At 34.7% G+C, this 14,023-nt stretch overlaps 1 protein-coding gene across 2 annotated transcripts; it reads right to left on the bottom strand.

The window, feature by feature from the left end:
• Window positions 1–779: 779 nt before the first annotated feature.
• On the bottom strand, window positions 780–13,898 carry LOC137806242 (Di-glucose binding protein with Leucine-rich repeat domain-containing protein). 2 transcript variants are annotated; one of them, XR_016519479.1, is made up of 9 exons: window positions 13,374–13,898; window positions 12,221–13,285; window positions 11,509–11,659; window positions 10,893–10,956; window positions 9,051–9,119; window positions 7,147–7,218; window positions 6,528–6,605; window positions 5,697–5,902; window positions 780–1,303 (listed from the first exon to the last, which is right to left on the bottom strand). XR_016519479.1 is itself a non-coding variant. In XM_068606246.2 (9 exons), the coding sequence occupies exons 1-9, from the start codon at window positions 13,465–13,467 to the stop codon at window positions 1,197–1,199; spliced, it is 1,914 nt and encodes a 637-aa protein (XP_068462347.2). In that variant the 5' UTR covers window positions 13,468–13,879; the 3' UTR covers window positions 780–1,196. The 2 variants fall into 2 exon arrangements, 1 of the variants encoding a protein (XP_068462347.2); XM_068606246.2 differs by having other exon boundaries at window positions 10,885–10,956; window positions 13,374–13,879.
• Between the last annotated feature and the right edge of the window lie 125 nt (window positions 13,899–14,023).

Genomic DNA, 14,023 nt, shown 5'->3' with positions numbered 1-14,023 from the left:
ATTCTCATTTGTGTCTTTGCAGCATTAGTCTACTTAGTGATACTTGATTAATTAATCAGAAACTAAACATATTCTACTAGTTCGATTATAATTAATAAGAATTGATTAAAATACTTTTTAGATTACATGAAGAACAAATTATTGATGTTTAGAATAATCATAAAATTCCTTCAAAGTACTTTAAAAAAAAAATTCAAATTTTTTAATAAACACACCTTTCAATATTTTTTAGAAGAACTATGTAGTTTTCTAAAGAAGACATCTTGATTAAAAAATAAGTGTTCAAAATTCTCCAAAATAGATGATTGTGCTATAAATATTTCATTATAAATTTATCATATTTTAAGTTTAAGTGATATTTTCCTTTTCTTTTGTAATCTGAATCAGTAACTTTGCATTGGTGTTTGGGTATAGATAATTGAGTGCTTCATTACTTTGTTTCATTGGTTTGTAATTAGATAATTCAACATTTTAGTAGAAAATTCAACTGAGATCATTTGAATTAATTGGATGCTAATTCATATAGAATCAAACTGCCATAAAATTGTCTTTTTGTTCTCAAAATTATCTTAGGTTTCTTTTGTTATTGATAATCAATTACTACATTTAATTACCCTCGTCAACAATAGTTTTAAGAAGAAATATTTAAAATATCTAGAGGTTAATTTTTAAACCAATCAACCTCTCTTAGTCATTCATTGTTTTATAAATAATAATAATATAGCAATGGTAACAAAATATGATGGGTATTAGCTCATTAAAATCTTTGAAATGCAATGTACACAGTAAAATCCAATGCCTTATCTTTTTGCTACATAAATCGATATACAAGAATTCAACCAGAATCTATGTACCAAGAAAAAATCTACACTAACTTGTGGCTCAAATTTGATACATTAATGGGTTGTACCTATCACATATTCAGCAAAAGCTGCGGCTAAGTATTGACATCACAGGGTATATGCTTTTTTTTATGGGTCAAGAAACACTGTCACAGGGAGCATGCCCCGTACAACAAGTGGCTTCCAGAAACCTTGACCAGACAAAGAAAGTTGTACGAGAAAAGCCATTTCTTTCCTAAAGCCGCAGTGTTGTTTACATCATGGCAAGGCCATTCAAACCATTTCTGAAGCTCTGTCCTTCTATGTTGTCAGAGAACTGTGACAATCAATATTTCATTTCCATTAAGATAAATGTTATTGTGTAGTAAAATGTGAAGGTAGTCCCTTGGCGTGCTGACTCTCCATCTCAAGAACCATCAAGGATTTCTGCCTCTGATATCGGTTTCTCTTGGCTGCTAATGCTGCATCACAAACCATAACTAGTCAACACTCAGCAGAGGATTTAACCATCAAACATACTCCACATCATTCTAACACAACATTTCAATTCATTTGAAGGAATTTAAACGATTCCTTACTCAACATTTTAGATTTAATATTTAAGTAGTTCCTGTCTAGAATATAAATATCCCTTTCATCTTTGTTAATTAAATTAATTATATAAGTAAAAATTTCCAGAATAGAACTCACAACAGAGCCATAGACATATGAGAATAGAGATATGTACAAGCCCACTACAAAAGATGGACTTAAATTCCTTCTCCTAAATTGATTATTCCCTCTAACATGAGTTAACTAAGTTTCAAGTTCTAATGTGCATTTTTTGTTTGAAAATACTATAGCCTAATTGCGGTGTACGTAGAGACTAAAACCCGTTGTTAATGCAGTAAAAAATAAAAGATAATTACGTTGAAGTATTTGGTATTAATTTTAAAAGGGAAATCATATACCAAAGTAATCAGATCGGGTCCTCTTCGATAAGTTGATCACGAAAATACAGGAATTTACCCTTCAGAAATTACTTGAGGTTTCCAAGGTCTTGGGTTGACAATTTCTCTATTTTATCATCTCTTGCAATAATCATGTCATCCACGTAGATCAATAATGATATAAGTTAACCTTTAACGAAGTGTTTTATGAATAAAGTATGATCACTATGACTTTGCTTATATCATAAGAAAACCATTGCTTTTGTTAATCTCAACCCATGCTCTTGGAGATTGGTCTTTGCTTATATCATAAGAAAACCATTGCTTTTGTTAATCAATTGGTTAAGACCATATAAGGCCTTCTTTAAGAGGATTACCTTATTCCTTTCGTTATGGGTTCAAATGTTGGAGAAACCTATATGTACTTCTTCTAAAGCTCCATGAAGAAAAACATTCTTCACATCCAACTGGTGTAAGTATCATGCAAAATGAGCTACTAAAGCAAAAACAACTCAAACTATATTCATCTTTGCTACATGAAAAAAGTCTCATACTCAATTCCATAAGTTTGAATATATTCCTTTACAACCAATCTAGCTTTATACTTGTCTACTTACTCATCTACCTTATGTTTCACTATAAATATTTTGCAATCTATGATCTTTTTAACCCTTGGTTTTGTCAACAATCTCCCATGTTATGCTTCTTTCTAATGCATCTATCTCCTCTCTTATGGCTTGAGTTCAATGTTTACTTTTCATAGCTTCTTGGAATGAGATTAGAATTTTTGTGGCATTAGTGGCAGCAATAAAGTTTTGATGTCCATTAAAAAGATTGTCAGTGCAGACATATTGAGAAATAGGATATTTAACACACGATCTTTTTCCCTTTCTCAACGTTGTGGGTAAATTTTCGATAACACTTACCTCCCCACTATTACCTTTAAGACTCCTCACCTCTAAGTCAAACAACTCTTCTTGCTTCAGAGTCAAAGAGGGTTGGCTTCCTTTATATTTTTTCCAGAGAATTTTTCTTCTTCCTCCTTACAATCAATTGGTCTATTCCCATTTGTGGTGGCCCAATCACTAAGATCTTGGCATCCTACAAAGATAGATATGGTAACAACAAGGAGAGCTCCTCCGCTTCAAGTGTTTTCTCCTCGTGAAGTGGAGGGTTGACAAAAAAAGATTTTGTTTTATGAAAAGTGACATCCATTATGACAAACAAAAGACAACTTTGAGGATAATAACATTTGTATCCCTTTTTTTTACAAGGTTAACCAATAAAAACACATTATTAATAGCTTTGGGATCAAATTTCCTGCAATAATGATTATGAAAGTGAAAGAAAAAAACAAGGTAGACTTGACACTAAGGGAGAAGAAGGAACAAAAGACAATAGAGACTGAATAGGACTAGTGTCATTTAAGACACAAGTGGGTAATTCGTAGATGAGATAAGTGGCAGTTAACACAAGTTCTCCCCAATACGTTTTGGGAACAAAAATCAAGAAAAGGATAGCTCTAGCTACCTCTAGGAGATGAGAAGTCTTCCTTTCCACATTTTGTTATGGAATTAACACATGTTAGTTCATGGATAATACTTTTGGAGAATTCATAACTCACGCAATCTCATTCTCTGACCTAATTCTTTTGATATGTTTTCCAATTGTTTTTTTACAAGATGAAAAAAATTAATAAAGATTTGAAATACCTAAGACTTACTTTTCATAACATATGCCCATGTGACACAAGTACAATCGTCAATAAAAGTACCAAACCATTTTCCCCAAAGATAGATTCTAAATTAGATCCCCCAAAAATTAGAGTGAATTAAAACAAAAGGGAAATTACTCTTTTTATTACTCTTTAAAACAAGGCTACATTGTTGTCACTAGTCACTGATTATGGTTAAGGGAAACTTAATTGCAATGAATTTATTGTATCTCAATGCTGTCATTGTGAGCAAGTTCCTGAATCAACATATCACCTTTGTCTATTTTATCCATTTGCCTTTTAAAATCATGGTCTTGGTTCAATTCTTGTATACAGATTAATTTAGCTTTTCTACCATTACATCCTATTAGAAAGTGAGTTTAAGCTTAAATCAACCCTACAAGACCAGCTCAGTATGATGAGGTAGGTTTGTCCCCACGTATATATTGTAAATTGGTCATATGTTTAATTGATATTGGATTTCCAATACACCCCCTCATGTTGACAACATCAAGCATGGGAATTGGGGAGGCCGAATGATAGACCCAAATCTCGACTGGGATACTTAATGGCTTTGATACCATATTAGAAAGTGTGTTTAAACTTAATTCGACCCTACAAAACCGGTTCGGTAAGGTATGATTTTCCCCCACTTATATACTTTAAATTGGTTATATGTCTAATCAATGTGAGATCTCCAAACACATCCCTTTTGAAAACCAGTGATGAAAATTGGAGCAATTTGGTAAAGCTAGTCATTGAAGATGTGAGTCTTTTGGTTATTGATTATTCTTCGAAGGTGGTCTTTTAAGTTTAACCCAACCTCACAAAGCTAGTTTATAAGGTGAATTTTGCACCCACTTATATACTCTAATTTGGTTATATTTCAAGTCAATGTGAGATCTTTAACACACTCCATCACACCAAGTACTAGACATCTCGAACGAGACTAGACATTTTGTAGGTGATCCAATAATGAGTGGCACGATAGGTCCAACAAATTTAGGATAGGCTTTGATACCATCTTAGAAGGTAGCTTTTAAGTCAAACTGAGTTTTATAAAACAGACTTATAAGGTGAAGTTTGCACTCACTTATATACTATTAGTTGGTCATATCTCTAGTCAATATAACAATTCTATTTGATATAGTATAAATCTTATTCGGTTTGATAATCAACATATGCCTTATTCAAGACTTAAAGATAGGATTTATTCAGAGATAGATCTAATTGGTAATTTATGCACTTATACTATGAAATCTAAAGTGTCTGAAATTTTGTATTCTTAAGTATTTTAAAATTGATATTATGCTCAGAGCTACTCCTATGATTATTATCCTTTTGTGGAATCCTCCTCCCTGTTCTTGGTTGAAATGCAATATAGATGGAGCAACCAAAGGTACAATTAGCATGGGGCTTGTGGGGGTATATTTGAGATGAAGTAGATGCTGTTTTGGGTTGCTTTTCTGTTTATCTTGGAGTTCAATCATTCATGCTGAAATAATGAGAACTATTCATCCAGTTGATATTGCTTTTGATAAAGATTGGCATAGCTTGTGGTCAGAGAGTGACTTGATTTTGGTAGTACAAGCTTTTCAAAAGGATCATATTATTCTTTGGTATCTTTGATCTAGATGGCACAATACGAAGCTTAAATGTAAAAGCATGAGATTTCATGTTTCTCGTACTTATAGGGAAGGGAATCATTATAGTGATAAGTTTGCATGCTTTGGTGTAAAAGAAAGAGGTGACTAGTGGTAGGATGACATTCCAAATTTTCTTAGATATGATTTCTTTTCTTTAGAAATAGGGTTGTCGACCTTACTATAGGTTTGTTTCATGATTAGAGTTTAATATAGTCCCCCTGCTATATTTATTTTCTTTATTTTTATGCTATTTGGGTATACTACAGATGATTGATATAATAGAGTGATTCAACCTAGTTGGGATCATATGTTATATGGTGATGCTTTTTGCATACTTTCTTAAATAGGATTTAATTTTGATTGTTGACTGTATAAATAGTTTTACCTTTTCACCATCAATGAACTAATTCTGCCATCATTCGAAAAACATTTAAAATTTTCAATGTTTGTAATAAAGAAAAATTCTATTATGTAACATAAAAGAGAAGAAACCACGTCAGGAGAGTAATTACCGCTGTATTGATTGGCTTCAAACTGAATACAATCAAAATGAAATCATACTTACATGTTAATTCATGAGGCAGAGCAAAATCATAGTCATTCCTTCTCCTCCTGATGAAAATATAGACCAGCAGCAGTATCGCACAGAAAACAAAAGAACAGGACAAGCCTATTGCAATTTTACCGTGAGTAGATAATTTTCCGTTTTCCCAGAACATAGGACAAGCTGGAAGAGATGGTACACCACACAAACCTTTGTTTCCAGAGAGACTGAGGTAAAACAAATCAAATTGAAGGTGTCAGAAGATATTTCCCATTGAATTATATAACTACAATTTAATTGCAGCTTTAATAAGTGCGCCATGGTACACAATCCTTTGGTGATCTACTACTTTAGTACCTATTACAACCCAAGCAACTTAGGCAACAACTAATGCTGACAAATTGCTCAGAAAGAAGAAAAAATTCCTAGCGGGAGCATCCATGTAAAAATTGGCTTTATAATGTACTTTTCACCATTCGGTAAAACAAAATCATTGACAATTCATCCTTTAAAGATTACTTCAGCTTAAGGAATTCATTAAATTTACTTCAGCTTACGTGAATAACTCAATTCAGATATCCTTATTGTAAAATAAAAGCAAAACAAAATGAAAGATAAAGAGGAGCCGCAAACTTCACATAAAGATCTACCATATAAGCTAATTTTGGTATTAAATGCAGATGATAGATGACATCATAAGCCCAGATGGGTGTGATTTTGCTAGCAGCTTATTTTAAATAAGTGTGTACAGACAGGACCTTATAGATAATCAAGTATGGAAGTTATTTCAGTCTGAATGAACACATTATTCAGAAGATTAAAGAATAAAAATATTGGATTAAAATGACATACTCTATAGCTCCACCATGCACACCAATCGAATAAAGTTGTTCTGGCACTTGTCCTTCCAATAAGTTACCCTTCAATAGCCTGAAAGTGACTCAAAAAATGGATTAGAAAAATGAACCAAGTAAGCAAAAATTGGCAGTAGGGTAGAAGGGAAACATGCTTAAGACTCACTAGAGGTCAAGTGTTATCTACCATTTCTTTTCTACAATGCCAAACCACTCAACAGAGAAGAAAAATAGTAGCTTCATTGACAAATATTAAGATGCCTGGACATAACTTTTTCTCTTGTGTTGGGATCAAAAGAGAAGGATACTAAATGTCCACACAAGAAGAGGACAGTTAGTTAGGCAGTTAGTAATTGAAGGGAATTAAGATATACAAAGAATGTAACATTAATCGTAGAGGGTTATGTCCACTCAATCGTACTAATTGATTTATTGGTTGTAGAAGCCTGGAAAGGAACCATTTCCTTGACAAAGCAAGCTTGCTCTAAATAATGAAAGATCTCTCTCTTGAAGGAAGAAGTATTTATGTTTGATTTTCATGTAATAGTTTTTATCCTTACACGTGTCCTGAAGGAACATGTAAACAAAATCCTAAATATAATGCAGTAGATACTTACACGAGCTGCAGACTTGTAGAGGCTGCTATACTATCAGGTATTGAGCCCGTTAACTGATTGTTTGACAAGTCCCTGTAGTATTGTTTCGAAAAAACAATTAATGTATTAAATAAATAAACATTAGATATTTTTAAATAGATAAACATCTGAATCATAATACTACACTTTTTTTCACACAAAAATTGTACAACACCATTAATTGCTCCTGGATTTACAATGTGGCTTTTCCTTTCAATTCCATAAATTTCTCTAAGTCCCCACATTTGAGCAAATTGCGATTTTGGTCCTTCAAATTTAAAATTGATCTTTTCTTTGATATGAAAATAAAACTTATTTTAGTCCCTATTTCTAAACGGCTTTTACCCAAGCATTGTGAGAATGAATACTTCAAAAGGAAAACAAACAAGTAATAAGGTGTTTGATAATAAGAATACAAAATTGAAATAGGTTACCATGAAACAACTTGCAATTGTTAGTCATATAAGCAAGAGTTTTAATAATATTTCGACAAAGTGGCTAATAAGACACCTTTTTTCAACTATAGGGCTAAAAAAAAATTTAAATTTAGGGGACTAAAACTTACTCCAATTTTGAGATACTAAAACACATGTAAGTCATAACCTTACTACTTAAAAACTTATTCAAGAAACAAATAACGCTCTTGCTCTCCTACACATAGATCCTCAAACATTCTTCTCCCCTTTCATCAAATAATCTAATTTAAGAAATGAAATAAAATAAAAATTCACTTGTATTTTGTATTACTGGAAATCATATATTTCCATTTTACATTTCTATAAAAAATATTTTTATTCTACTTTTCTTACTTTCAGAGAATACTCATAAGTACATTCAAGAAACAAATAATCTCCTTTCTCTCTCCTTCCCATAGATCCTCAAACATGCTTCTCTCCTTTCATCTGATAATCTTATTCTTGAATCTTATTTATGAAGTGAAACAAAAATAAATAAAAACTCACTTCTATTTTCTATTACTGGAACCAGCATATATTATATAAATTTCCATTTTACATTTCTATGAAATATTAATCTTTTTTCTACTTTTCTTACTTTCAGAAAAATACTCTTAAGTGCACATTTTGCAAATCAAAATAAGAAATCAAATATATTTTTTTAGTTGTCCAAAAGATTATTTAATATTGCATTGAATTTCTTTTTCATAATTAATAATAAGAATACAAGTTCTTGACATAAATTAATTGCTGGAAAATATCATATGAATCTATATGAAAAAATATATATTTCAAATGGGAATACGTGATTAAATAATTTTTTTCTATTATTTCAAAAATATATTGTATCTTAAATAAATATTAAATCATTATTTTTTATTATTTCAATAATATATCGTATCTTATAGAAATAATAGAAATGCAAATGGATATTGTCTTGTGTTTGGATTACAAAATAAAAATAAAAAAGATGTTTTAAAATTTTAAAAAATAACTTGTTTGTTGGAACTTTGAATGAGCTACCTATGCAAGAAAAATATATAATATCCAGATATATGATAATATTCCAGTACATATCCATATAGGTCCTTCATATCTAAATATAAACCAACAAATCGATCATTCAGTTTCAATTTATGCCATCAAATTTATACCTAATAGTGATACCAAATTAGTAACTAAAAGTATAAAACTGATGACATTTAATTGTCAGTGAATGATCCATACGATGTGTCAAAACGTTAAATTTCATAGCTTCCAGAAAAGCATATACAAATATAAATGAAAGAAGTATCTCTCACAAACTATCAATTTTAAGTGTGTAAATAACTTCAAAACTTATCCACAACTAATCAAACAAAGGACTGAAGTTCAGTTGAGTTCTGTAAAATATTTTGCATGACTTATAGAAAACAAAAACCCAAAGCTTACACGTGTATGAGGGATTTTTGACCGAGTCCAGAAGGTATTTCACCCGTCAACAAATTAGAACTCAAATTCCTGTAAAATTGAAGAGATGTTACCTGATGATAGAAAAACCAACAAAAACATGACTAAATTTCTCAAGGAAAACGCATACTAAAAGCATAAACCTAATGAAATACAATCTACTATAGAAAATATGAGCATCTAGATGCAAAATTCTGGCCGAGACGATGCGTGTATAACAGGGCTAGCACAAAATTATTGAAGGAATTTATTGACGCTCAAGAACAGCAACAATTAAGAATAGTTTCCATTTATCATTATTGCATCAACCTGATTTGTCATATCAGAATATAAACACTGAAGCCACGCAAAGAAAATAAGTGTAGTTGAAAGTACCAAAGATGATCATATTTGCAAAAGAATATTAACTCATATAGTTAAAGTGATGGTTGTCAAACTAGCAAGTGAACTCATAGTACTGTACCCGTTTACAACTTTAGGTAGTCAAATAGAGTTCACTCACTGTCAAAGTTCTTTCATGGCAGAATCTGTCCTAGTATTGTACCCATTTACAATGAGATTTTCTATCCAATAGTCAAATATACGTCCATTAGGGTCTTGCTTATTCTAGTAGCAAATCAAGACATAGAACTCAAGCAACTCGATGTGGAGGCAACCTTGCTCCATGGTCACCTAGAGGAAGACATTCTAATGTGTTAGCCAAAGAGGGGTCTGGTAAGGAGGAGTAGCTGTGTAAAGCGGTTTATGTACGGGCTGAAACAATCTCCCAGACATTTCCTAAACAAAGGTATAAGAGGTTTGAATTGTTCATCTCTCTCAAGGGTACAGCGAAATTCCTTAATCCATGTGTCAATTATAAGAAGGTGAAGAATGGTCAGCATGTCTACCTGTTGTTGTGTGTAGACATGTTGATAGCATTTCATGGTGAGGATGAGATCAAAAGGTTGAAATCACTACTTGCTAGTGAATTTGAAATGAAAGATATGGACACAATTGAGAAGATTTTGAGATGGTGACCAAAAGGGTTAAGCCCAGAAGAAGCTTTTTCTATGTCAAAGGTGGTACATTCAAGAGGTGTTGTGTGGAATGGAAGGTGCTAAAGTCGTGAGCACAACTTTGGCATACGTCTTTTTGAACTCAATCCTACTCAAACTGGTTAGGAGAATAAATACATGTCATGTGTTTCTTATACTAGTGAAGTGGGAAGTCTGATGTATGCACTAAACCAAACCTTATTTAAGCATCCAGTTTAGTAAGTCGATGTGAGCACTCATAGGAAAGAGCATTGGCAAACCATGAAGCGACCGAGGACATTGAAATTATCTCCAAGGGTGGTTCACAATTTACTTTGGCAAGGTTTTCAAGCTCTGATTATACTATGGACTTGGATGCTAAACAGTCCGTTACAGGCTACACATTCGCAATTGGCAATCATTAGTGAGTTGGAAAGCTACTCTCCAACCAACCTTGGCTACCACTAAAGCAGAGTATATGGAATACTTGCTAGAAGGACACCACTTTACATTTTTAGAAAATATTATTTTTGCAGTAGTTAAACTTTTATGACTTTGAGTTGAGTTTTTTGAATCTTCGTAAACATGAAGTTTAAATAGACTCTTGGGTTGACAGCCTTGGTTCTCATAGAACAAACACATATATAAGCTAAACAAAATATAATAACAACATTATAATGACCGGAAACTATGCCTATATTTATAACATTTACAACAAGGCATATCGTATCAATTTAACCACATGATGTGAAAGAAGACTAGCATATATATATATATATAAACATTTGGCTGCTGATACTTACAGGCTTACCAAATCTGACAAAAGACTAATCTGGTCACTTATGAACCCTTTCAAGCCTTGACTGCCCAAATCACTGAAATCAAGATTGAAACAAGGATAATAAAAAATTTAGGAGAGGAACTAAATCATAAATGATTGAAGAACTATTGTCTGAACAAGAAACAAGTTGCAACTTCCCCATTTTATTTTTCTTTTTCTAGTTTCAGAGAGCATGAATTGAAACCATAATCCCCTACCTACCAAGCTATTAAGGGTAAGGAGTATTAATAAACCCAAAAGGTGATTGGCAGAATAATTAAGAGGAGGGAAAAATACTTTTTTATAGTACAAAAAAGGAATAAGAAGCCTTTCTTTATTTCTTTTTCTTGTTATGGTGAATTATAAGAACCCTTTCTGATACAATGATATGGGCACAACATATCATGAGCACTTTAAACTCACCCACGCTCAGTAGTCAGTATACTAACCTTACCCACCACAATACCACTAACCTTACGCATAAAGTTTCAAATGTCAACTATTAAGAGACTTTTTTAGTAAGACTCCTTGTATACGTAGCAATAATTTTCTTTCCAAAAACCAAGTCGAAGCTCAATAACTTTTGAGAATAGGAAGCAATGCATACATTTGACTTATCACCAAAGCAGAATTATCTTTACTCATACGGCAGGTAACTCCCTCCCAAGCATCCCAATTCGTAGGAGCACATGGATCACCATTCCAACCCATTCTTTCAGGCACCCGAAGTGAATCTTTCAATGCTTTCATAGCAACCACTGCACCCAAACATAGAAAAAAAAAAAGGTCATTCAGTGACCATAATTCTTTTGCGGCTTCTCTCCAGTCAACAAAATTTTGACCAAGTCCCTTCTTGCACATTGATGTAAATAAAAATCATCACCCAAGAAAAAAACCCACCAAAATAATCGCTACATATATTTGCACAAAATTCACAACCAAAATATTTGTAAAAAAAAACGCACACACCATCCACCCAAATAATCGGTTAGCATATTTATACAAAATTAGTAAATCATAACACCCCAACTAAATTTCCAATAACACACTATCTTATGACATCAATTCCCCCCACAAAGTTATTACCGAAAAACCAATAAATGGATCCGAAGTCAATTTCCATACAGGCATCAAAGTTTCCAAATTTGCATCCATGAAAAAATTAATCAAAAACAGAAAATCCGCCCCAAAACAGGGAAACAAAACCCGATCCCTTCTATCCATCAAATTTCCAAAATCACAGCATTTAAAATAACCAAAATCATACTTCTCAATCCCTCAATTTCCCAAAAAAAGTCGAAAATTATACCCCCACTCACCTTGTTCAGGAACAGTTGAAGGATCACTAGGCACCAGAGCGTAATTCTCAATCCCACAGATCAGAGGCGCACCCACAACCCCCACGAGCTTCACGCTCAACACGCTGCTACTCAAGTTCTTCATCGTGTGATGCCAAGTAAACGCCGCAAAACCCCCAACTTGCTTGTATATATCAACCCTGGTCAAATTTACCTCGTTTAAGTACACATCAAACACCCTCCCCCCCACCCTCCTCACCCTCCCTTCAATCTCAGCGAAATGCAACCACACCAAGTAATCGAGCTTTGCGTCCACATTCAATTCGTACTCCAAAACCCCGCCGCCCTCCTCTGCGGTCGTCGCCGTCATCGCCGCCGTCTGGTACAGCTTCGCCGGGAAGTAATTCGGCTTCTGCTCAGCCCCACTTATGCTGCTCCGCGTCGATACGGCTACGACTTTGCTCCGGCCGGTCCGGAACTCGGAATCGGACTGCCAGGAGCGGCCGAACGGATCAGAGTCGTTGGAGAAGCCCGGCCCCCACTGGTCGGAGCCGCAGGAGAGTCTCCCGTAGTTGACAAGCACCGTGCCGTTGTCGGCGATTGCGGCGGCGTCGTAGGAGGCCAGATCGGCCGCGAAGAGCTCGATGGAGGAGATCACCGGCGGGTCCGTGGCGAGGCTGTAGAAGCAAATTAGGGCTTCGGAGGAGAGGATTGTGGCGAAGAGGTCCGCGTAGGCGCCGTCGCGGGCGAGGGACAAGGGCCACGGCGAGCGCCAGGAGAAGACGACGGTGGAGCCGACGGCGACGTCGAAGGAGGGAGGGTGGGACCTGCCGTCGTAGTTGTCGTAGACAACAAATGTCCGGAGGAGGTAGCGCGAGGGCGGGAGGGAAGGGATGGCGTAGCAGTTCTTCTTGCCGGAGGAGATTGGGAAGAAGCGGAGAGTCTTCTCGTGCGCATGGTGGAAGTGGAGCGGCTCCGACACGATCCCAGTGGCGCCGCCACTGAAGTAGCGGTCTGACAGCCACGTGGTATTAAAGGGGTCCGTGGTGTTCGTGGGACTCCCACAGTCGATGTGGTACGCCAAACCTTCGAATTTCAAATATCAAACACATTAAATAAAATAAAACAATGATGAAGAGTGTTCTAGTGTGTGTGTGTGTGGAAATGCTCTTACCATATGGGAATGAAAAGGAATGAGGAAGATTGGTGGAAGTGGTGGTGGTGGCGAAGATGATGCATAAGAGTGAGAGAGTGAGAAAGAGAGCCATTTGGGGTTGTGATGATGATGAAGAAAAGAGAGAAACAGTTCCGAAAGGTAAAGAGTGGAGAGTGGGTAATGATGCAATAATGATTCTATAATGTAAGGAAAACAGAGCTTTAGGGTGTTTAGTGTGGCGTGTGTGAGAGGGTGCTCTGATCTTCAACTATTTATTGCTTCTGGTTGACGCAGGAGGTGAAGGGGTGGGTAATGGGAGTAGCAGAGAACTCAGAAAGCAGCTAAATTAGAAAATCCTAATTACTGTGCAATACGTGAGTGAGTGGTGTGAGTTATTGGTGAAGTTGATGTTGAAATGCATAAATGGAGCTTTTTGTCATAATGATGAGGTTTCCACACGTGACCAAGCCAAGCACCGTTCGGACAATGAGAAATCCATCAAGAACATTTTTCCAACAATGGATACTAACTTTGAGATAGGATGTTAAATTAATTAAGACTCAACTTAAATCTAATTCAATTCCATTCGAAAATAGTTCTAATATCAAATTATAATATCAAATTATGAAGTGAATTCTTCTCTTCCTTCTGATTTCAATATTAAGTCT

Source organism: Phaseolus vulgaris, chromosome 3, assembly GCF_051622355.1.
Source record: "Phaseolus vulgaris cultivar YP4 chromosome 3, ASM5162235v1, whole genome shotgun sequence".
NCBI classification, from domain to species: Eukaryota; Viridiplantae; Streptophyta; class Magnoliopsida; order Fabales; family Fabaceae; genus Phaseolus; species Phaseolus vulgaris.
This window is presented reverse-complemented; position numbering and strand designations above follow the sequence as displayed.